This window comes from Haemaphysalis longicornis, unplaced genomic scaffold (assembly GCF_048455015.1).
Source record: "Haemaphysalis longicornis isolate Haplotype H1 unplaced genomic scaffold, Haemaphysalis longicornis Haplotype H1 scaffold_4, whole genome shotgun sequence".
Taxonomy (NCBI): Eukaryota; Metazoa; Arthropoda; class Arachnida; order Ixodida; family Ixodidae; genus Haemaphysalis; species Haemaphysalis longicornis.
In genome coordinates, this window is record NW_027526361.1 from 134,510,303 (window position 1) to 134,535,333 (window position 25,031).

Genomic DNA, 25,031 nt, shown 5'->3' on the forward strand with positions numbered 1-25,031 from the left:
AGCCGCCGATTGATGACGGGCACCGATGATCACAATGCCATCAGTGCAGCAGCGGTGTTAGTAGGAAAATTTCTGCACATGGGTTTTTCCCCTCTCGTTTTGTAGGACCGGTCCCTGCGGCATACTCCAGCCTGAATTGGAGTAGCTAAGTACTGGAGCCATAGGATTTTCGTTGTCTTATACGTGAACTTTAACCCCTTGTAGGTAGTACAAAAATGTTCAACGATCTCGGTGCGCTCCGCTTCGAGATCCTAGTGCAATGGGGGGAAAACAACCTAGTCACCGACATATCGGAAACACTTCAAAACGCCACTATTGCTCAACAGGTATCCACGCTCCCAGTTGCCCTTGGCAAAGTACAGATAAGTAGGGGTGGGCGCAATGCAGGTATCTATAGAGATCCCATCTTTCCGTCTGTGCAGAACTTTGTGGAATATAACGTAAAGCGATGCAAGGTACACACCAGAGAGCTCTCATCTAAAATTATCTATTTTCGTTAGCGTTTAAGCACTTGTGCACTATCGGAAGGGCATCGGGTCGCGAAATGTTGTATAATAAGGCGTCGACATCCACCGAGAAGCATGTCACTGGTAGAGAGGTCTCCAAGAATGCCGCTACTTCTTCGGAGTCCTCTGTCAGAAACGGGTAGTCAATTTGGATGGCTTGGAGGCACCTTAGCAGAAGCTTCGTTGCACATCTTTGCCAGGTTCCTTTATCTCCGGCGATTACTGCGGAATGCATGCCATCTTTTTGCTTCTTGGCCGTAAAGAGCGGGTGGAGACAAGCGTTCTTGCTTTTTTTTATCCCTATCGCGGTTCTTGAGGGACGTTTCAGATGAACGAAAAGTGAAAGCTGCTGGAACCTACGCTACTACTGCTTTCGAAAAAACGGGATAAAAACTATCCTGTACGATAAATCACTATTGCACATGGTCTTACTCATACCAGCCTAACGTTTATCATTCATCCAGCGATCACGCCACGCTCCCAACGTTTTTACCCGTTGCCCAAGGGCACGTATGCGTTCTAATAATCTTCGATGTGTTTAGCCGGTTCCGAATAAAAAGTAATGAGCCATTTCTATCTTTGAAGGTGAATGACCAGATGATCAGCAAAGCATTGCACACGATATAGAGGATTACAAACAGCCATGCCCCGACTTGTTTTACCGATTGCCGAAAGGCCACGTATGCGTGCTAATAATCTTAGAGGTGTTTAGCCAGGTACGCGTAAGAAAATAATGAGCCATTCCTATCCGTGAAAGTGGGTGACTATGTGACCAGGGAAGCTCTTTAGCACCCGATATAGGGATGTCAAATAGTTCAAGCGAAAAGTATGGGAAAATTTCGTACGATGGCACCCGCCTTTTCTCTGTGGCAGTATCAATCTCTCCGCTGCGCCCTCCTACGAACAAATGAGCGATTAGACGCTTGGACAACGCAACCACAGGCGGCGCTAGCTTGATATTGGTGGAATTTGTCCATACTCTTTTTCCTATCCCCGTCTCCACACCGCCCCGCTTGGAACGAATAAGCGATTACACGTGTTCACTATGCAAGAGCTGGAGGCGCTGGTTTGACATTGCGAAAAACAGGGCGGTTGAAAGTTAAAAAAAAACATGTCCTACAGATTAGAAACAACCCTTTATTAAGTGACTGGACATGGCATAACATCTTTAATATCGCGGATGAATCTCAGCCAGCTTCTTATAGAAATGATCCAATGAAGCATGTTTTGGGTGCCTTTTCAGGCTATCGTGCACCGTAGGCACCACAGGCTATCGTGCTTGTGGTGATGACACACATCTCAAAGAAAAATAGAACCCGAATAGCGTAGCCACTTCCTCGAGTGATATACACAACGTCAATTTGCAATTTGCCAAGCCATCTGGTTACGCTAGTCTTGCGTGGAGTCTTTGTGGAATGCGATGAATGCAATTTCTATTCCTACGACTGGGCGACCCGACTGCTTTTAACGTCAACTAAACCTAGTTGTTCCCAGGTAATCAGTTTTCCTTGATTTGATGTGGTTATAGCGGGCCGTTTCTTGCAGTTTTTTATCTTGCGCCGTCCACTGCATCGCATTGCAGGTCTTCGTCGGTGAGGGTGTGCACCAGCTTTCGGCGCAGGGATTCTGGTGCGTGGCAGTCTGCACTTAGCAGCTGCGAAGGAAAGGCACGCAAGTGCTTGATTGCGCAGTCGCACACGAGGGGGTTGCCTGCATTGACAAGAGAAAACATTAGTGGCTCGATAAAGACATCTGCTGTCTCAGGTTTCCATTGCACTTACGATGCCGAAATAGCCGGCAACAATGACGCCACTACATCTAGACGTGCCTTAGCGTAACAGTCACACATGGGTAATATTTTGAATACGTGTATCTATTACTAATAAAGTGGGCAAAAATATTTATCGGTTATAATATTGCCACGAGTATATTATATTCGTTAATATAACATACTGAATATACAAAATATATATTAGTATGAGAATATTATACACTTTTTCTCGATGTAAAGACGTTGTGAAGTAATCATGGTTCGATGTTTCAAAGAAGTTTCGAACATTCATATGGAAATTCGAAGGGATATGTTATTCTTGTCACCTTACTGGAAGTCCAGACGTAATACTTGATTATGTAAAATGAGGCAAACCTGTTACTGCAGCTTTATAAGGACTGCGAAAACAGTAGCGAATATTGTCCAATAGTGGCACTTTTGCAAAGTGTAGGTGAAATTTAAAAATGTGGTGGATGAGCTCTTAACGCTGCTGGAAATGTTTGAAAATGTTACTCATTAGTATTCAGGTGACGTTCGAGAAGGAAGTAAAGTAGTGAATTTCGTTTTGACGAGTTGGGGTAAATCAAGGGGCATCGGTGGTAAAAATTTGGCATCACGGTTCTTATTCTCTAAAGTAAAGGCGCGCTCTCCTTATCAAGAAGCGGTCTGACAAGCATGTATCCTACTGGTTCGACCAAGCTGAAGTCGTCAGTGAATGGAAAGTTCAAAAGGCGACTAACGTTACGGGTGACGTGTCGGAAGACTTTGAAGTACGGAAGAAAATGGCAGGTTGAGGCTAAAGCATATATGCATGCGCAACAACAAAACGTTATCGGTATATTCCTTGCTTTGCAGGGACAACTAAACGCTGCACAAAGTGTATAATATTCTTGAGCGATGAGGACTATGTTTGGGCTGATACGCGAGAAAAATTCCAAAGTTATCAGTTTTGTGAGTCGCTTTAATGAAAATTACTAAACGCTAGCTTTCACTTCTACTTATCAGAAATTTCTTAAGCGTGAAGAATCTTTTTCCACAGTCATAAAACAATACTAGCGGCATTTCCAATATTCAGAAAATGTGGAACCATTTACGTGAATTTGTCGCCGAAGTTTAACATGCTTCAGCGAATTATTAATTTTGACAAAATGGTACTGGCGCATCTTTATTAATTTACTCTCTTATTTCCTGTGTCTTGCTAACTTTCTAACTAGATGATCCACCGAGTTTATGTTTGCAGGGAAGGTTCGAAATACGAAATGTAAACTTAATTGGTAATTATAGCAGTATAAATTTTTTTACTCACATCTTAACGAGAATGTAAGTTCTGCGCCCGATATTGTAGAATATTTATAACACATAGAGCTGGCTGCCCAAAGCCCACGAATTCTGCCTGGTGATTGCAGTAGACATGACGTTGCCTAGCACATTCGGGGTGATTTGTTGAACATCGGAAAGTTCCAGTCTTACTGGAAGCTTTCTGGCAAATTTTATTGCCGCTCTTGAAGACGGGGAAAATCTTTTGAGTGTTAATCGTCATATACAGTATAGCCCACTTATAGCGAACCCGGTTTTAACGAAATAGCGGCTATAACGAACAAATCTTCGTTTCCCGTTACCAATAGTATACATAGATTTTGTGTCCAGATATAACGAAAAGCGGATATAACGAACTTATTTCGGTTTCTCGATGTCTTCGTTATAAACGCGCTCGACTGTACTCACCTCCAAGTTCTATGGCCTCCAGCGGTGCGTCTATGAGTGCCGCCAGACTTGCCTTGCTCACGGTTGAGAGGGAGTTGCTGCCGAGGTCCAAGAACCTTAGGGCAGGAAAGCCTTCGCCGAAGTCGTCAGGAAGCGTGGTAAGATTGTTGATCCTGCGTCACAAGAATTCGCTGTCGCAACACCGTCTCTAGAATTAGCCTCAATGTAGAAGGTCGTCGGAGCTTTTGTGGCGGCATTTGTGGGCAATGAAAAGAATCGGCATTTGGACCTCTTAATAAAAATATTTCCAACCAAGCCGATAATTCTGAAAGACAGGGGTATCGATCTTTTTTTTTTGTTGCCGTTGTTTAGAAGTGCACGACTACATTTCTATTATATAAGATAACATTGAGACAGCCGATTAGGAAGAAAGCCCTACGAAATCCCTTTACGGTTTTTGGTGTGCTGCGGGCAAACGTAGAACAGAAATACGCACCAGAAGTGCTTTTCGCTTGCACTTCCTGCAGGTACTTTTGATGGAAACGTGGTCTGCGCAGTAATGGTACAGGATTGCCGATCAGTTACAGGCATTGTGAAATGTAAAGGAATATTTTGATATACAAAATAGGCTTACGACGGGGTTTTTCTGCTTGCAGTAGCCGACAGTTTGCATTGTGTTGCTTTCCGTCCTATTTGGACATATCTTCTACTGAAGAAAATTCCGGAATGCTTGCACTCACACGCAAGACTTGAATGGCGAAGCTGTTGTATGTGATAATTGACGGACACAAAGTTGAGTTTTAGTATTCTTGTGGTGTCGTGGTTGACGTCCGGGACATGACATTTCAATGAACTTATAGTGACCAAGTGCGCTCGTCATTTGGTCGAGGTTTTCGTAGGCCACTCTGCAAGCGCGACTAATAGTCTATAGCGGATGCTTTGCACGCAGAGCCTCTCGAAGCGCCGCCTCTTCGACGGGTGTGCGAACTATCCGTGGCCGGGCCACGTGGAGTCGAGGATTACCTACAGCAGCTTCGACATTCACGTCGCGGCTCTTCTAAGGCACACAGCACATACGCCGGGACACGAGGATGAATGAACGAGGGGCGTATGCTATGACGTGTCTTTCTTGTTCCAAGCAAGTGTTGTCACAATGCGGTGAACACTGGAGTTTTTTGGGGGCCAGTGTTGGCCAATCTCCTTAAGGGGGTATATTTGGCTTGACAAACGTACGCCCGAGGCACGCATGCACGAGCGCGTTTGGCATTTTCTCGGTATTTTTAACTGCGGACACCATACACCAATGGTTTTCTCAACAGCTGTGCTGTTAAAAAGAAAGTAGTCACCCAGAACGGTGCGCGAAATGGGTAAGATAGGATGCTTCTGCATTTCTTAAAAAAACTAGGCTCAAAACGTACTTACAATCCTGCCTTTTCGGCTTTTGTAATGCCAGTCGGTATCAAGCCTATTTGACATATAAGCATGTACTAAGGGTACTGAAACACGTTAAGCAATATTTTATTGTGCCTGCAAGTGACTATTTTGAGGATTCGCGCCCAAATGAGCTTTTTAGCGCCTACAAATGGTGTTATTTGGTGTTTCCTGCGTCCACACTCCGCTAAAGCTGTTCTCGCTTCAGGAGGCTGCAACTTGGCTTTTGTCTCACGCTGTTTGCGAGCAGAATCTACGCGCCGTTCCAAACATGCTGATACACAGAAAACGTTCTCGAGTCGCGGTCACCTTGTTCTCAGATTACCGAGTCGGAGGCCCGAACGCAGCGACACCGCAGCGACGTCGCCACCGGGTGTCAGCGTGAGCCTTTCGTTCTATGTTATTATGTCGTGCTGTTTCTACGTATCAATGGCGGAAATTTTTGCCGACATTCCCTTATTCTCCTCCACACTTTCCTCGCAGTTATTGACCCACCTCCCGTCACGTTTGTCCTTATTCTGCGTGCAACCTGTCTTCAGCAAAAGGCAAAGAAAACTGAAATCATAGAGCCTCAACGGCATCACTGTTCCATTCGTGCGTCCCGCCCATTTAGGCACTATTTACACAAAACTCTCTATGCTCTATAATGTGCAAAGATAGAGTGAAGGGGTGACTTAACATAATGATGGACCCAGAAGTGGCCGTAAAAATATATTTTAAGGGACCGTATTCTCGCGCGTATAATCCGCCCCTAAATTTAATCCGCGCCCCAACTTCCACACCGCCGGAAAAAAAAAAATCCTCGTGTATTACCTGCACATTCTACACAAGAAAGGCTCCACCGAAGCTACTGCGCAATCAATACATCACACCCTATGTAGACAAAAAAAAGCGTATATTTAGCAAGTAGAATAGACTGACTGCAAAGCGAAAGTCATAATTTACCTCGTGTGACTGTTTTCGCTACAGCAATCACTTAAGCCGCAGTCCTCACTGTTGGGCACAAGGTCATCTTCAGTTCCTGCCATTATGTTTGTGTTGGTAGTTTTCTTGTTTTCGTCCTTGATTTTTTTTCGTCCTTGTCATTGTATGTTTTGCTCAATCACCGGCTTAGAAGTTTTAGTAAGTCTTACTGCGGAGGAGCTTCACGGCACAACGCGCATTGCTGTGAATGTGCACTAAATGAAAAACCCCGCTTTTTATCGGCATCCCTATTTTCCTTCTAAAATTTTGGCATTTTTGGTGCGGGTTAAAAGCGCGAAAATACGGTAAACATCTCCCGTGCTCTCTTGGCAATGGCAATATTGACACAGTGTTGGTATTTTTATAAGATTGAAAAATACCCTGGGTAGGAGAAATAAAAAACTGCGTAAAACACGTGCCCAGAGATATGAGTGCACGGTAATAGCATCATGCGCGACGCCGGCCAGTTTGGGGACGATTTATTTTTGGGTCCTCGGTCCGCACCATCCCCGTGACGGTACACGTCCCGCATATTTTTTCTCCTCCCGCGTTAAAGTTAACTTATCCCAGCCCAAATAAAGCATCTGGAGTAGAAAACTTCATCGACTGGAGGGAAATTGAAAGGGAAGACAGTAACGGATTGTGCGAAAATGTTTAGAGTATTTCACTAATGCTGACGCATTATTACGCCGCTTCTTTGTTTCGCCAACCGCACGTTTTCTTCGGCGCATCGTGGTTAGTAATTTTCCTTGGCTCTGTTTGTGAGCCAATCGCGTAACGCAGCTGGATCAGCGCGACCTTCGTGGATTCGTTATTTCACTCTGAGCTTTTCTGTAGCCGTGTTTAGCAACAACGTACCTAATTGCCCCACATTTCGACGTTTTTTGTTGACGTTGGGCAATACATGGTGACACCGGACAAAATTAATTTCATTAGGCTGCATTTATATGGCGAAAGTCTTTAACTTTGTGTGTTTTATGCAACGCGTGAAGTACAGTAAAGGGGCCCGAAAACCGGAGCGCGAGCCGGGGACCGCTGCTCGGGAAAGGGAAACAGCAACGATAGAGGAGGGCCACAAACCGCAGTACATTTCTGACGTGACTTGTATACGTCGCCGCGTGGGCTCGTAGCTTCATTCCACATCGCTATGGGTGGACGACGCGCCGGGCCATAGTTGCGGGCAGACAATAACAAGAAAGTACGCCACGGTGGTAAAATGCCAGAGAAGCTAGAAATGCCACTCGCCGTAACCGCCGTTAGGCGGAGGGTGCTATGGAAGGAGTTGCGGTTGCGGCACGAGGAGGGCAACATGAAAGTTTAACAGCTAATGAACAGGCAGTAGAACTAGGCCTTCGCCTTCACATTCATAGAAAGTGCTAAGCCTAATCCGCATATTTTTTTTGTTTTCTCCTTTAAATTTCTTGCCAATAATTGACATTAACCCTTGTATACGTATAAATATTACGAGGGGAATATTGTAGTTATAATCTGTTATTATACTCTGTTATAACGAAATTAACAACGGGATTTTTCACGTTATGGGCGTTTTCTGGTAAATATCGGTGGGTTCTCGACATCGAAATAAGTGTCAGGTTTTTTTCTAATTTGTTATAATTTCTACGTGCTCCATTTTTAAATAGGTTCTGCATTTTAACAAGTGGCAAGAATGGGGTCAGTTACGGCAGTCGTAACACCAAGAAAACGTTTTTGTTACCCTGCTCGTTGTTTCTGGCTAAAAATAAGTTACGCCCGAAAAGGCGCGCTTTGTTGGCCGGTCTTCGCCACAGGCGTACCTGTGCTAGCGCCTGTTCGGTGAAACATCCCGAATTACAAAGAATACAAACCCGCATTTCTCTTTAAGAACCACTTCAAAGGTTGGAAAGTCCCTGGAGGGGCCACAAAACGCAAAGGCACATTTTTATCAATGCGGGAAGCCAGAAAAGCGGCCGAAGTAGCGGATCTAACGGCACGGAGACTTGTCTCGAACGCGTGACTATAACTTCGGTATAAACAAACGCGTGACATGCCTATCACTTCGGTACAAACAAAATGAGGCAACATGTTTTAGAGCAGTATTGTTGATCCTCTTAAGGAGTCCCTTTTCGCTGATTTTGAAGAAAGTCGAAATCGGGCTTTTTTTTATTTTTGATTTTTAAAGGTACAAATTTAAAAAAAAAAGTGCAGCAGTCAACCTTTTTTTGGGGTATATTTAAAAGTGATGCAGAGAAGCGATATTTTACCTATATGTTTGCAAACATGCGGTCGATATTGCCTATCACCTACAAGGTTGTCACAATTATAGATACAGAGATGTGGGCATCAATGTAAGCGACAATCTAGCGTCTGGCGCGAATTCACATTTTCGTTGAAATTTTTTTACTTCACTGCAGAACACAAAATTTCTTTTGAACTGTTTGTCATTTCGGTGTAGTTGTTGTTTTAAGATACATTTTAGTCAGAATGATCAAACCTTGCCGTGCGCAAAACCTTAAAGTTAAAAAAAAAAAACTGCAGCCGCCGGGAATCACGCGGGACCAGCGCCACATTTCCGATTTTTTTTTCTAGCGATGTACGCGCGCTAGAGGAAACACGGATTGGAGATTTAAGCTATTCTCTGGCTTGCGCATAACTCATGAAAATATGAGGTAAAGAAAGACAAAAAATGCGGGTGTACATGCATGTTCGTTGCCTCGTGGAGTCACCCGTGAGGAGGCAAACATTATATGAGCTCACATACCTGATGAAGAGGAGCTGCATCACATAGCAGCAGGCCAAGCTCCAAACTGCACACAGCTGTAATCTCTGCGTTAGCTCGTAAACCTACCGACCGCGAAAGCTTCCTTGAGCAATTCAACAAGTCTTCTACTTAGTTAAAAAAACTGACCAAGAATTTTTTTTTTATTATCACGTTTTATGCAAGGAAACGTGGGACTGTTTAAACAAGAACTCAGCTCGTTTTAGGGTGGTGGCTCACATTGGTTCTTTTATATTTGAACTCCGTTATTGGCAGTTCTATTGGTTGCGTCTGTTTAAAACAGCAAGTAATGGCGAACAGCAAGTAAAGGACCATAATAATGTTTAGAGAGCTATATTATTCATTTAACTTCGCTCGAAACATTTTCATTTAAACGGTTGAAGGGCTGTCACTATGACGTATTACGAAAACTGCCTCCTTATGTGGATCTGGTCTTCATTGCAGAAAGTGATTCCGGTACTGTTCCTCATCAGCAATAGTTCATACTCTTCCATGCATAACAAAAACATTAGACCTGACAACATGCGGGGACCATAGGACAACGCGAATAGTGGATTGTTAATCGGTGCCTAAACCATTGGCTTTCAGGCGTTAAAAAGGGGCCCAGTAGATTGTATTGACTGCCTCCTACTGTTAACTTGTGCAGGAATTACAATAAATCGCCGAAGTTTTTATTCATTGTTGTAGAGTATTTTAATGCGCCTGTTAATATTGCCTGCAATCATTCACAAACCTGTTAAAAACCTCGGTCAATTATCCGTGCGACATTCCACAACAGTGTGTTAAAAAATACACGCCAGGAATTGTGCGTTCTAGTTTTGATCACGTGCTTGTGTCCCCCACCAAAAATAATATATTGTTCTTCGCGACCTTTTTGGCAATTATGAAACAAAGAGGCTTCACGGCAACCACCACGACATGCAAAAATCTATCGGAATTCAGAGGAAGGAAACCATGTACGCATGAGCTTACACGAAATCGAGATTCCAGAGATTTGCTGCTGGCCTGGGCAACATTGATCGTTGGAAGACTTTCAGGTTGCAGCCGCGAATCACCAGGGACTCGAGGCCAATCACACCCGCAAGCCAATCTTCGTCCATTCGCACTATGCTTGACTGGAGGACTTCAACAACGGTCAGGCTGTCTGCCAATGCATTGAAGTCTGCAGTAAGTTGAAGCGAAACCATGTTGAACATCCTCAATATCTTCAGCTTCTTGAGGTTTTTCATGGATGCCCACGTCGCGGGGAGGCTGCTTCGGTCCCTGAAAACGAGCTTCTCGAGTGTGTCTTCGAGGCCTCCAGACAACAAAACATCTTCGCTGCCACTGGCGTCCCCAGCAGTTGACCCGAAAGACTTCACTGTGACGTTGCTCAATTCGAGGATGTGGACGGGAACGTTCTCAAATGCTTCTGCCGGAATCTCCGAAAGCACGCTGTCCGTAAGAACGAAGGTAAGCTGGGGATCTTCTGAGAAAGAACGTTCGATGAGATCAGCGAAGTGCCCTGCCGAGGTGAATCCGACGCAGGTGTAGATGGGTTGCATGGGACGACTGGTGTTTTCGCAGCGTGGGCTGGACGATGTGACGACACTCAGCAACGTCAGAATGGCCGCAATGGCGAGTAGGGCGCCCCGTACTACTGTCGGCACAATCGTTCTCATGCCTGCGCAGGCTGAAAAACTTGTTTTGCCACAAACGCTACAGCACTTGCACAAGCGTTGAGTGTAACCTGGGTGCACTGATTCACGGTTTTACACCAAGAGATCCTGCACTAATGCCTCGGGTGATGCAATGTTCGTGTGGTTGCTGGAACTGATTGTCCACCAATGTACCGGCTCGGCTTTGGCTAATGCCTACTGCCTGCTGTGGAACAAACTCTTTCGGTAGGTGGCTTTACAAGTTCGCAGAAGAAAGGAATTCGACGGTTTAGAGGCGCGAGCTCGAAACCTTTCCGATGTAGACACCAGCGCACTTCGACAAAATAACTTGAGACGGGAGGCCTCTAGGCCAAGCCACAACTGACTGACTCCCAGCGTCACTGGGTTGTTTGCGCCCATCGTTGCTTCGCTGAAATTCGAAGCCGCTGTCGGGCCTTCAAAGCCTCGACGGAGCACACCCGGAAGGCCGGATAGGAAGAACAGAAGAGAAATGGCCGCCAAGGCGTAGTGGCTCCGCTCCGCATGGACCTAAAATATCAAACGCGCCACAAACCATAAAGATAAATAGGAAACCAGGATCCGCCGGCGATGTCGGCGCCACAATCTCGCCGTCGTTGAAGCGTCCTATCAAGCGGATGGGGTGTCCTTTTACCGGCGGTTCCGCTTGGCGAGTTAAACAGCAAAAGAAGGACGCGAAAAGCAATGGAAGATAAACGGTTGTTGTGACGCGTTACCTATACCAGTAAATTGAAAGCGGAGGACGCTCATGAGGAGCAGCAATTGTTAGTGCCAGACTAACGTACACGCGGCGTTGACGCCTGCACTGCTTAGTGCATTATGTAAAAGCAAGCTAGGGTACACAAGGAACAAAATTCAGAAATCCGCCAATCGAAATGCCTTATTGAAGTTTTGTTGTGTATACCTGATAAGGCTACGCGACTCGTAAAATTCAAAGCATGCGTATCCCCTCCCGCTTAGTGAAAAGAAAACAAAAAAAGACTCTCATTGAGTTCACACAAAAAGCCCGGCTATGCGAGGACAGTGATATGTCCAACTGAACGCCACAGACTGCTTCCTCTGTTCCTTGATTGATTTGATTGATTGTAGGGTTTAACGCGCCGACGCAACGCAGGCGATGAGGCGCGCCGTAGTGGAGGGCTCCGGATTAATTTTGACCACCTGCGGATCTTTAACGTGCACCGAAATCTCGTACACACGGGCGTTTATGCTTTTCGCCTCCATCAGAAAAGCGGCCGCCGCAGCCGGGAATCGAACCCGCGACCTCGTGCTCAGCAGCGCAACGCCTTAGCCACTGGGCCACCGCGGCGGGTTTCCTCTGTTCCTAATTATGATGTTGCAGCTAAATACAAATTTGTGAACGCGCCGTTACCTTCTGACGACAGCTCTTATCTCTATTTGCCAATATTTTCTGGTTGCTTTGTAGGACCTGTGTCTGAGCATGTTGGGGTTGCAGCCAACTCGCAATTGCGGAATGGGCCACAAATGTCTGACTACAGGCTTTATCTCCATTTGCAATAACTTTAATTAGGCATGTGAGTGCTTCTGGGTGGGTACGTTGAGGTCGATTGAGGTACGTTGAGATTGGGTGCGTTCAGATCGAGATTGAGATAGTGGAATTGGGTAAATAGTCTTGGACATCTAACGGCCTCTGTTATCGTCCCTGGTTTCCCTTATGCCTACATTCAGCTTGAACATGTCACCAAAATGTTGAGCCTACATTTCCGCCAAGGAACGTTGTCGCGAAATTCATGTCCCTCCTTGACGGGTTTTCTTGCCGCTCGCCATTTCTTGCCGTTCGCCGAGAGGAGCCGTACCGCAAAGCGAAGGAATGTTCTCGCCGCCATTGTCGCACCCGGGTCGGCTGGCCATGCGTTTCGGGGAGAGAGGTGGGCGAGAGTGCCGCGGCCTACTGAAGGCTGCGCCCCGGGAATTCTCGGAAGACGCGCGGCCCGGTGGACTGTGTGCGTGGTGCAGCGCGGGGTTTCCGGGGAGAATGGGCTCAGAACTGGTGGTGGCCGGACGTACGGCCGGGACGCGGCGTCGGCCTTGAGGGCTGTGCTGGGGAGGCCGAGCGACGACGGCGGTGAACTTCGGGCCCCCGAAGATTCCTCAAGGAGGCCACAGTGCGCGGCCGGAGTTCACCCAAATTGCGTCGCTGATCAGCGGTGCCCCACCACAGACGACCGACAGCCTCCGTCACCCCGGCGAGACCATCAGCCGGACCGCAGCTAAGATGTTCTCCCCTTCTCCATCTTCCTTCGGACTCTTCCTATTCATCTTCTGTGTTGTATTTCCCTAAGCGGACGGCACGGGCTTCTTATCCGCCTCCTTTAGTGCACCACGCTGTATGTGTTTCTAGCGGGCCTATTGTTAGTAGTTGGGGGAAGCCTCCAACCCCGCCTATTGTACAATCTACTGTCCCCTTCATTTGCTGTCGCCTCCTCCTCGGGCTCGTAACGGCGTGTACCTTTTCTTTCATTGTGATTAATATACTTCGTGTGTGTCGGTGTCTTGGCAGCTCTGACCCCAACGGGGTGTCAACTGCAGTGTGTATTAACTCGTCAACCCCCCTGTCTGTCTGTTTTGAATTTCCTGTGAATGTGAAGTAAATGCCCGTTGTTTTGAAACTGTTTTCCCGTGCCCCGTCTCGTGCCTCACGCCAGCGGCCAATCAGGCGTGGACCTATCGCCGGTTAGCAGGTCCGAACCACATCCTATATTCGTATCCAGGGGGGAGTTGTTTGTCGCTCCTCCCGTCCGAGGCCTCGGCCACGAAATTATTACCTCGCTCAATTCTGTGACAAACGTCAGTCCCATTGTTCGTTAAGCTGCGTGTACCGGTTGTCGATATTTTCAAAGTCGTCACCCCCGTTTCACTGGAACCCTCTTCGATAAGCTAAAGCCTTAAAGACGTAGTGGAGTGTGGAATGCCTCACTGAGTAGCTTTTCGTATCTCCTAGGTTTGATCTCCATCCAGTGCCAAGATTTTCTATTTTTGCTTTTCAACTCAAATGCGTTCTACACAAAGTTTTATTCAATTTGCGCCACGAAACATTCTCTGGGAAATTAGGAAATTTTGCTGTTACATATCCCAGACGGCGGAATTTCCGCTTACTGTGCGATTATATCCTTCGAAATAAAACTGACCGAATAAATTATCAGCTTAGCCTTGTTAGAAAATGAGGTCACTGCAGGAGCGGAGGTGGCGCCCTAGAGGTCAACACATCGATCCGTTCATTCACAAACCGGACCTTCCCTAGCAACGGCCCCTGCTTTATCTCTCTATATATATTTCGCTTGTGTTCAAGGTTTCTAGCTTCTTTTCTGTGGATCCCGTAAAGTATGGCAGTGCGCGCCACTACATTAAACGCCCTCGCGCTCCCTCCGTGTGGCGAATTTCCGCCGCATCTGGTGAGACCACTGCCTGCACTGCGAACACGCCTGACTGATCAGAACGTTAGCCGAGTTCTTGACCAAAAATTATTACAGGCACCAAGACGGGTGGCGTCTGGGGAAAAATACCCTTTCGGCTTATGCATGGCTTTTAGCAGCAAGTATGGTAGTGGCCGAGGGGTGACAGTAGCTGCTACTAGGTACTGCTGTGACATGGAGCTACCGATCGTCTGGAGAGCGTTCGCCAAGCGAAATTGGACCAGGGTTGAAGCACATCAGGACTGGAACATCTACTGGTGAGCTCCGTGAATTGTGGTGAACGAGTACACGCAGGAACAGACCCATGAACTCACAAGTATTTGAAATTGGGTTTGATCTGGATAAACGCCCTTTATGCTTTAAGAATTGCGTACAGAGGGAAGCATGGAGCAACGCAGGAAATCAGGCAAATCCCATTGTGCTTCTTAGGATGGAAACGTGATCTCTTTTAGAAAAAAATACTTCTAAAATTTTAGGGACTCAATGCAGACCATATAAAGGCTTCTGATTTCTTCTTTAGTTGAACTTACTAATAATGTAAATTGATTGGGCATCAATACTTACCGATTTCAATTATTGATTGACTGTGGCGTATGCAGCAACTTTTTGCAGTCTATCCTGAATTGTATTCGTGAAGTTTATGGACTCAAAGTTTACTGTAAGAAGTGAAAGTGCAAGCGTTCTGGAGCCAAAGATGGGCCTACATGCTCCACGAAAATCCAGGCGCATTGTTTAGACCAACGAACCGGTCGAAAGTAGCGCAGACTGTGTCCTCAATTTTGGTTTTGTTATGTCGTTCTTTTACCTCTAGTTTCGCAATAGAAAACTGAAGGATTCTTGGCGGCGCAGTTTCTGGAATTCTGGTTGCCAAGATGTTTTTTTAGGTTCATCTACCACTCTCTTTTCACGCACGCGCTGTCAAACACGAGAAAACTGCTCCTTGCCATACCTGAACCTTTGTTTCGATGATCTCCCAGTATTTGGCCGACTCATAGCCATGCCGTATTTAGCTTGTTGCCCAATCCCCTACCGACGTGGGTGATTGGGAGGATTATGATTTATCTCTTTGTAATATAATGTGCCTACAACTAATTTACAACAGTATTAATATCCTTTATTGCTTGCTGGGCAACGTTGCGCCAACGAAAAGGCAACAGCGTTGATCATGAGGCTGATTTGCATTTTTGTCTAAGTTGCCGCGAGAAAGAGAACGAGCAGGAAGGTTGTACTACCCGTGTTCTGGGCACTCCCCCAACATGAGAGTAGAGCAGAAAACGCTCTTCGGACCCCCCCATCCCCCCTTTGAGCGAAAGCAGCCATTTGAAGTTCTTTGCGCAATTTCCCTTCCAGGGTAGACGATAAAGATGGCGGAAATAACCAGGAGGAGAAAGCCTTCGCAGCCGTATCTGGGTGTTCTGGAATGGCCTCAGTGTGAGTCAGAAGCCGCAGATAACTAACCAAGCTCTCTGGGCTCAACATAAAGCAACTCGAAGACTAAACAGAACCCTGTCGTTTAAAAAAGATCTGCTTGCTTGTGCTAAGCTCAGTTTAGTGCAGGTCTAGTTATCATGTTAAAAATTACAAGGTATGATATTTTAATAACACGCAGTAAAAACTATTGCTAGCAATAAAGAAACCGCTGCTGTAGAAAGAATTTAAACTAGCAGAAATATTGCAGTGTCAACACACCTGTCTAAAAACCGTCTGCTTTAGGTGGCTGCTTCGGAAGAAGGCTTATGCAGACTCTCCCAAAAGACATTTGAGACAAAAGTGATTGGCTGGCAGCTCACACTGATGATTCCTAATAACTTTTTATGGTCACGGTATTAGAAGGCCAGATGTGCACGAGTCTGTGTTCTAGACACGAGCTTTCTTAGGAGAAAAGTGACAAGGCCGTTCCACATGTTGAATGGACAGCGTAGGTCACACCAGAATTAGCAGAAGCTTATCAACAGAGGCTGGCAAAGTAGCATCTGCCCTAATCCGTGTAGGAACATTAATACTTCAGCCAGAGTACTCAGACAGATACCGCAGGCGAAACTCCCGGGAACATATCAATGAAGATTCTCTTCAGAAATCACTTACCCTAAGATATTGCTAAAACGAATTCACTATATAAAATTTCGCTTTATTTGAAGTCCCCACCCCTATTGAATGAAATGAGAGGCATTTCATCACCGCATTTAGCGAATATCGCTCATAAAAAAGACAGCTTTCTATCCGGAGGACTTGGTCATGGCGAGAGCCTACTTTGCTTCGATACATCATTTAATACCAGCGTACAGTCGTATTTTACATGTACCACTTAGAAAAACGTAAACAAATATTGCAAGTGGCAGCACTGAAATCAACCTATCTTGTGAGGCAGCAATAAACAAGGCGAAAACTGAAATAAGTTCATACAAAGCTTGTCACACTCTTGTCATTTATACGTCGACTGAGGTAGGTCCAATAATGTCACCGCAGTGCTCGGCTACACGCAAGACTAGAGAAATACAATTAGTTGATCCTTGGCTTGATCATCATCGGATCCATACAATGTCAGACTCGTTTCTTTTTGTGTAAACGTGGGCGTGGTTACACCAGGTGCTCTTAGTGCTGAAACTAATAAAGACGAAAACACTGTGCTTGTGCTTTCCAGCTAATGCTGCAGTAGCTAAGGTTGTTTCAGATATGTTCAACCGCCCACTTTCCCACGACAGCAACACGTTGTGTTTTCCTTAGGACATCAGTCGCCAACGCTCGAAGTCTTCTTGGACCCGACTCTACAGCCAGGCTGGGGGAGCATCAGTAAGTCGCCCTTTTGTGTAAATGTGTATCCGAGTTTAAATTAGGCTACTTTATTTTTCGGGAATTTAGGAATGGTAAATAGAGCGAACAACATATCAATCGGTAGACAATGTGCGCCCCAAGTGAGTGCATCGTGATCTGGTTACTCGCAAATCAGTGAACGAAACGTTTGCGATGCCTGATGCTTGATATTCTCCTATTGTGACGCCTAATTTTGAGTGAGATAACCTTCGTCATCAAAGTGGCCTAAAACACTCGTCGCCATGCGGTATACCGTGTGCTTCGTACCACAAGGGTAGTTGGGGGCATCCAGCGTGCCAACATTTTCTTACAAGTGTACTTGCACGAGAAAAAAAATTGGCGCTGCTTCCGCTAGTAATGCAAGGCTGTAGAAACCGCAGAGCTGGCGGCCCCTCTCTCTTCCTCCGAGAACCGGATTTTGCACCTCACATGGATTTCCGAACTTTCCGCTAGAAGTTCTTCATGACTGGCAGGCCCGGATCGTTTTGTCCGCAGCCCATCCATCCCAAAGTGGACGCTAGAACCCGCGGCAACCGGCTCCGTCAACTCGGCGTCTATAACGCGAACTTGGCGTCAGTGCTCCCCACTTCAGGCGCGAACGCAGGTGAACTGTCGAGGAGAAGAGCACGCGAGAGATCACGCCAGGAACGCTGGGCAGAGTGTTCTTGAAGGACCAGCTGGTTGACGCCGGGCGCTCCTCAGGACGCGCACGCTCCCTCTCGCTCGGTATTTTTTTACGGTATGTTTTGGGAAGATCATCGCACGGCGCAAACCAGCGCGCAAGCCTGCGCTCCTCACAAGGCTCACGCTCCCGTGCGCTCGGCTGGGCTGAGTTTTCTGTCAACCCTCTGCGGCCGAACTCAAGGCTTAACGAGCTCTGCTGTTAAAGGATCTGCTGTTAACATGCGTCCACAGCGCGGACCAAACCCACGCCTGACCATTACAAGTCGGGTGCCTCAGCACTTCTGACATTTTGGAGTCTGTGTTCTCCGCCCCTTGTTGTTGCGGTCAGTCTCGCAATGATATTGAGCAGACCAAAAATCTGGCCACCGCCGCTTTATATTAGCCGCTTCGTTGTTGCATACAAAACTCTCCAGACACCAACCTTAAAGACTAAGGCAAGATCGTTTTGGTATGGGAAAAGGTGATTGACCGGAGCCTGCAGGTCAACTCTTCAACCGAAAAATAAAACTTGTGAAGCATGTCGAGAGACAGGAGGCAACTGGCAATCAACATTTAATTTGGGAAGCCTCGGACAGAACGGGTACGTGGAAGCCAGGCTAGGCTCACGAAATGCCCCTCAGACTCACAGAAATGATGATGTCTCCGACAGTCGAACTATGTATCTACAACCCATTCTTTTTCGTGTGAGTTAAACAATGTTCCTTGGAGCATGGCCTCCGAGATCACCCAACCGCTAGGGGTGATCTCGGAGGCCATGCTTAGAGTAACGCACATAAACCGTACGATATCATTTTATTTTTAGTGCCCAAAACTAGATAAACTAGTTGTATAGAACATACAAAACAGCTGTATGCTGCCGTAATGTTACCACTGGGATACAGCTCAATAATTTATTTTTTAAACATAGAACCTCTGAATGAACCTATGAATAGAAAAAATGCTCTCTACAGTTGATTAAACACACTGTAACACATTGCAATTTTTTAAAGCCGATTCAGCGCTTGTACAGAATAAAATATTTGATACCCATTTTTTAAACTGTTTAGAAAGCATAAGTATGTATTTCAATACATATTCTGAGCCTTAGGCGAGGGAAGTATTCCGAGGGAAGTATACCGGCAACTTAGAATTAAGTGGTAAAAGCCCGTTGGATCCTTATATGACCATGTTTGTGTAAGGCCTATTTTGTACAAAATTATATATATTGTAGGGTTGATTATGGCCGCGATTGGCACAGTAGTTCATGTGAGGACAATTCCCCCGTTGGGAATATTCGGCATGGTATACGCTCGACGACGACAAGGCAGAAAGCGCGCTTGGCGCGCGAGTCGATCGATCGCTGCGTTGGACAGCGCTTGCTTGGCACGACGCACCTGGGCCTCTTCGCACCTCTAACTGTTCGGTAGCGGTCCAATAAACAGGCTTCAATATAAATGTATCCATCCCTGGTTTTTATTACATCAAGAGCATGAATTTATTTCACAGTGTTAGATAGATCGGCGTTTAACTTTTGTACGTTGTTTGAACATTCAGCGTGTTCTTGTTATGTCCTTTATGGTGCTTTAGTTTATTTTTTCATCGCTAATTACGTGTCAGAAATCTCCCTAAACGGTTTTTTGCAGCTTTTGTTCCCATCTAGAATATTTTTTTCTTAGAATATAAAAAAAATGCCTCATAAACCTGAACACAATTATTATGCCGTCTTTCTTTATAAGAGGTTAAGAACCCCTTCTTGTAAAATATTATATTTTAGGCCTGGAGCGCACTCAGCGCCAAGCAGCATCCTAATATATAATCTATATAATCATATCAAGCCCTTTTCTTAGTTGATACTTTACCAGTAGTGTTTATTGCCGTCGTTAACCTGCACGGGAGGTCATTATACGCACGTATAGACTGTATGAGTCTACCAACGGACTCTGGCCGGCATGTTCACCCTTTGCTGCCCAAAACTTTATTATTTTGCTCAAGCGTGTAAGAAGTTTCTTATCACCTAAGCGGTCTTCCGACATCACAACCATGAAGTCAGGAAAAAATTGGTTCATTGGGATGAACACTAGAACACATTAGGCACTGCGGAACACTGGGCACTGGCTGCCCATATATCACTTGAACAGAGGGCTACCTTCATCACCATGATTTATGGTTCAAGTGAAGACAATAACGTAAAAGTTGTATTGCCATCATTTAGAGTAACAACCAAAGTCTACAATTTCAGTTACCTGTCACTAGCCCATTGAACCACCCGGGCGTGATGCGAGTTGACACACGTAAACAATATTTTTTTTAGCGCATGGAAGAACGTGCTGCTACCTCTTCTTTAATTTTTTAGTGTCCGGGTTCCTTTGTCTGTGGATAGGTGGTGTTAAATGTCGACAAAAAGGATGAAGTGCGAGAGAAAAAAAAATATTGTTTTATCTATTGCTCCCGATCAACACTGGGCATCGAAGAGTTAGGGAATTCGAGAGCTCGCTTGGGGGCTGGTTGGTGCAAGTCATTTTTAAAACACTGCGCTGACCGTGTTTACAGGAACGATGCCTAAAATACACGGATGCAAGCGCTCGTAAGTTGCTGGTTCCGCTTTCGTGCACGCACATCGTGTTTTTTAACATTCCCTTCTTGTAAACTTAGTCATCGCAGTGGTTTAAAAATTATTGTTACGGAACGTAGCCTTTCAGCGCGAGGGAGTGGGTTCAAATTTCTTGCCGTCTTGTTCTGAAAAAGATGGCGGCCGGACATACTACGCTCCCCCTACTTTCGGCGACGTTGCACAACCTTACAGGCTATCCTGACGAACTTACCCGCTAACACTTGACCCGTTGTTAAAATAACGAGAAATCATCCCTGCCGCCTCCAAACAAACTTCTTGCTAAACTCTATACTCCCCTTTGCAGACACTGCGACCAATGCGCTACTCTCTATCACATTGCCTGGGAGTGACAGAATAACTCCAATTTAAGTCCAATTGCGATTCCTCCCTAGGAGCAGTGAACTTGCAAGCTCTGAACCGAATAGCAAGCCGTTGCAAACCAAAAGGGCGAAGGCGGCGGGTAGAACCAACGGAGTCCTGGACCGAGGACTCCACCCACCTACCAACTCTCCAGTCAAATAAAGTTGTTTCTGCTTCTTCTCCTCTGACAATGTCGTTTTGAAACTCTGAAATGCGTATCCACGTAGCTTTCACTGTGAGTGACTGCACGGCAAGCGTGCGCACGAAATAAAACAAAATTGTACTCTTGAAATTGTTAAATACTTGGCACCACTGGTGTTGCAGGAGGGTAAACCACTTCGCCACGCACTTTGAGCTGACGCGCAAAGATCTCCTGGCCAAGCACATCAAGCGCTATCAGCGCCAGCGGCGAGGCCGCGGGGAACAGGAAGACCTGGCGGCTCTTCCGAGCGTCATGGTGCCCGCCACGTTCCTTCTGCCACGCGACTACAGCATGTTTGTGGACGAATACAGGAGGGTGGGCCCGAGCCTATGGATTGTCAAACCATGCGGAAAAGGTAAGCCACTGCATGTGGGTAATTAACTGCGGTATGTTTCCGTGTTTCTCCGACGGCCCAATTTGGATTCATACGGTTTTTTTGTTTATGAGCGCAGAATAAATCTTTTGTGATGGCAAAGCAACGTAAATAATATATATAAAAACTGTGCATGCACTAATTTTCGTTTGTAGTATGCCAACGATGTGCTCTTGGCACGCGAACTGCCCTCTGGACATTAGTAGTTCTTTGATAATCAAATTATATTACATGATAAATATCCCATATCTGCCCTATTTGAAGTAAAAAATCGTTAGTGTCGCATCGCTGCAGTACGTGAAAATCAAGATACATGGACACTACAGGTTCGACTTCCAAAACGTTGCCGATGGGAAATTCGAGGAACGCTACGAGACGGGATTTGCGTATGTCGTCATGTTCATGCGGCGCCAGTGGCATCCGTCCATTCCTTCCTCCATCGAAGCAATAACAACCGCCAGGCATGAACAAAAATGTCCTTCGCAACTGATTAAGTAGACGTGTTCTGCATTCCGGGGTTTCCGGGGTGTGCTGCATTCCGGAGGCGAAATTGTGATTTTTTTCAATTGGGAGATACTCTCACTGCGGAGCTATGCTAAAATTATAGCGCGACAAAGATGCACTGGGCTAATCATGTCCTACGCAGCCAGAAAAAAAAAAACGCCGATGTGGAGGTGCCGGGGTTCGAACCCGGGGCCTTTCACATGCGAAGCGAACGCTCTACCACTGAGCTACACCCCCAGATGCTAATGAGCCACTGAGAAGCTGCACATGCCTCCTCACTCCTTAAAAACGCTGCTTTAAATGTGTTTACAGCGGTAAATACTTATGCGTTCATATAACCTCCAACGTGGCCTGTGGTGTTCACACTGATTATGTAATTAATAATGCGGAGAGGATGTAGGGTTTATTGCGCCGTAATTTTGCCATACCCCCTTTATCGTTATACGTCTCTTAAATAAAGCACCAATTCGTCCGAAATTAAAATACGCCGTCTCCATATGGGACCCAAACCAACACAACCTTGTACATTCACTCGAAATGATCCAGAACAACCCCGTCCGTTTTGTACTCGCTAACTATAATCTCGACGCAACATCATTCGTCCATTCGTCTCAGCGTGCAAAGAATATCTCACGATCCATTCCTGCTTGATGAGTTCATTTTATCTGCATAGTATACATCAGCTCGAATATATCATGCTCACAAAGGGGAGTGCCATCTTTCCGAACTTAAAGCCTTTCTCAGTCGTGCATACCTCGAACATTCATTGAGTGGAGCCACCTTCCCGCACTAACGGTCACCATCCAAGGTCATGACCTATTTAAAAACGCCTTGTATAATATTACATAAGAAGGATCCTTTTTGCGTTGTATAATGCACTACCGCGGTTTCGTTGTGTTTGTAAAAACTCTCCTTTGTAGCACTCAAAGTACCTCAAGTTCCTCAATGAATGAATGAATGAATGAATGAATAAATAAATAAATAAATAAATAAATAAATACAGATGTGAGAAATAATATTACCCAATAGACTCGCAGAAACACAAGCGTTCAAGTTGATGTGCTAGGCGCCGAAGCTACGCCCCGATTATGAGGCGAGTTTCACTAGAGGGCTAAGCCTTCATTTGGACCCAAGTGAGGATATTTAACCTCATTCGAAATTTTCTGTAGGCAAGAGTTCTTGATCTACCCTCCATGAGAACAACAGCCACCGCTGCCAAGAGTCCAACCCGCGTCCTCGTGTTATACATCAGAAACGGCTTTGCAACTGAACCAGTGCCATGACTGCGGGGGCAAAACTACCATCTGTAGCAGGCATCATCGCACAAATAAACTCAGACTTGTTCTCAAATATTTGGCAGCGATAGTGTCACCGCATTGATTTCCCCAGCATGCGCGAATGTTTTCCAGCCACAAGTGTACCTTTTTTTGCACACAGAGATTTTACAGACTATGAGAGCCGCAACACTCACAAATTACGTCACTCATAGTGGATTGAGGACGAAGCATTCGTGCACGTATGAATGCTTCGCCTTCATACGCGTTGTATGGTGGACATACTAGATTCAAGCGCCGTCTCTGAACACTGTTGGTGATTTTGCACGTTTATCGCACACACTTTTGCAGAAGCAGTTCAATACACCACTCCCAGCAAAAGCAAAACACTCATATGGATCCAGTGATCTATTTTGGAACGTGTTTCGTGAACCGCTACAGTGTGCTTACTAAAAATAAAAATGTGGGTTGGACTAGGTTTGTTAAAACGAATTCCCGGTGACAAACATTTCTGTTGAATTGTTTCAGGGGCAATGCAAAAATTGTCCACTTATATCAAATTTGTAAGTTTCATTTCAGTTGTCTTTAATTAGCGAGTGTCTAAAATATTGTGCGGTTCATAAATAACGTTACACCGAAAAAAAGGGTCCCATGCTTAGGGGCCACCTTGAGAGCCCCTGAACTAATGAATCCTACTGTCGTTCAAGCTTGCTATAATGAGATTTTACTGTTTAGATACCTCAGTCATGCAAATGTTTTGAACGTACGAAATGAATAGCTTTCGACCGAGACAGACTGAGTACGTGGAATAAAATATTTAGCCCATACGAATGATCGTCACCGGTATCATGAGACGCATGTACATTCCTTTTGAGTCTGCGAAAGAGAGCCTTCAGAAAGCTGTCTCAAAATAATAAGGTGGCGCTGCGATCGCCGAAGGGAGCGGACGTGCCTCGTTGCAGCTCCTGCAATTGTGACGATTAATGCAGCGTAATTGCCAGCGACGAAAGTTTGTTTGGTACCAAAGTGAGCGGTACGGTACGGGGAACAGGCAGATACTACCATGGACCAAGTGGTACGTGAACTTTCACCGTTTTCTGGACTTTAAAAGTTCGACATGTGCACGCCGAGCTAAGCCTTAGGCCTAGCTCACGAGTACGGCCCCCGGGGCACTCTCCCCGGAGCCAGGCCTAACAACGCGTACGACCAAGATGGCGTCGTCACCGGCGATAGAGGTGTGCGAGGCCAAGGAACCCAAGACCATGCCGGCAACTACCGTGGGAACGTCGAAGGAAGAACGTCGAAGGAAGAACGTGCGTTCAAGTAGGAGGCCGTGACGCGACGCCCGGCGAGTCGAGCGGATGGATCGCGGCGAGCAGAAGAATGCGTAAAAACAAGGACCTGCAAGGTGAGAGACCAACTCTTGCCTCGGAACGACAATCGAGACCTAAGGAGAGGGCTAACTTCACCAAGCGCGTTACGGAAAACATTAAGAGAGCTGCCCGTATGCCGGCAACGATACCCAGGGAAGACCACAAGATTGTAATTAGACCGAGGGGAGGCCTAAACATGGCCAAGATCGAGACCTCGGTTGTCATGGGCGCGATCATGGTGGCCGCAGGTACGGTGAGGGAACACGAAGGGGAAGATACGGTGTGCGTCAACGCGGCGCAGAACATTCTTGTAGTTAGCACCCCAAGCGAAGAAAGAGCCGAAGTGTACGCCAGAGTCAAGACCATAGAATTCGGAAACATGGAGTACGAAGTCTATGCATACCGAACCGCGCCCGAAGGGACGGTCAAAGGAGTAATTAAAGGCATTGCGATCGACGAAACAACAGAGGACATTAACGAAGCAATTCTGACGAAGTACAATCCGCTAGCGCTTGAAGCGCACAGAATCGGAAAGTCTACGGCAGTCATCGTTCTCTTCGAAGGACATAGGGTACCGAGATACGTGAAATATAGAGCGGCGTTGATAAAATGCGGACTCT

At 46.1% G+C, this 25,031-nt stretch overlaps 2 protein-coding genes and 1 non-coding gene across 4 annotated transcripts in view; 1 reads left to right on the forward strand and 2 right to left on the reverse strand.

Moving 5' to 3' along the window:
- Positions 1 to 1,536: 1,536 nt before the first annotated feature.
- Positions 1,537 to 11,242, reverse strand: LOC144179403 (uncharacterized). The gene is made up of 3 exons (XM_077707748.1): positions 10,103 to 11,242; positions 4,003 to 4,154; positions 1,537 to 2,216 (listed from the first exon to the last, which is right to left on the reverse strand). Exons 1-3 carry the CDS (start codon positions 10,789 to 10,791, stop codon positions 2,056 to 2,058), a joined length of 1,002 nt encoding a protein of 333 aa, XP_077563874.1. The 5' UTR covers positions 10,792 to 11,242; the 3' UTR covers positions 1,537 to 2,055.
- Positions 11,243 to 14,204: 2,962 nt separating this feature from the next.
- LOC144179402 (polyglutamylase complex subunit TTLL1-like) overlaps positions 14,205 to 25,031 on the forward strand; it is a 42,903-nt gene continuing 32,076 nt past the window's right edge. For both annotated transcript variants that reach the window (XM_077707746.1, XM_077707747.1), the window contains exons 1-3: positions 14,205 to 14,497; positions 16,965 to 17,030; positions 21,010 to 21,242. In XM_077707746.1, coding sequence (XP_077563872.1) covers positions 14,346 to 14,497; positions 16,965 to 17,030; positions 21,010 to 21,242 — 451 coding nt within the window. In that variant the 5' untranslated portion in view covers positions 14,205 to 14,345. The remainder of the gene's footprint in view (positions 14,498 to 16,964; positions 17,031 to 21,009; positions 21,243 to 25,031) is intronic.
- Positions 21,930 to 22,001, reverse strand: Trnaa-cgc (transfer RNA alanine (anticodon CGC)). The gene has a single exon. It is a non-coding gene; the product is annotated as a tRNA-Ala (tRNA).

Coding starts and splice junctions, on each gene's coding strand:
- LOC144179403 (XM_077707748.1), bottom strand. CDS start 10,791: ATGAGAACGATTGTGCCGACAGTAGTACGGGGCGCCCTACTCGCCATT. Junction 4,155..10,102: donor CTCTGGAATCTCGATTTCGT/GTAAGCTCATGC, acceptor CTTGTGACGCAG/GATCAACAATCTTACCACGC. Junction 2,217..4,002: donor GGAGGCCATAGAACTTGGAG/GTGAGTACAGTC, acceptor TTGTCAATGCAG/GCAACCCCCTCGTGTGCGAC.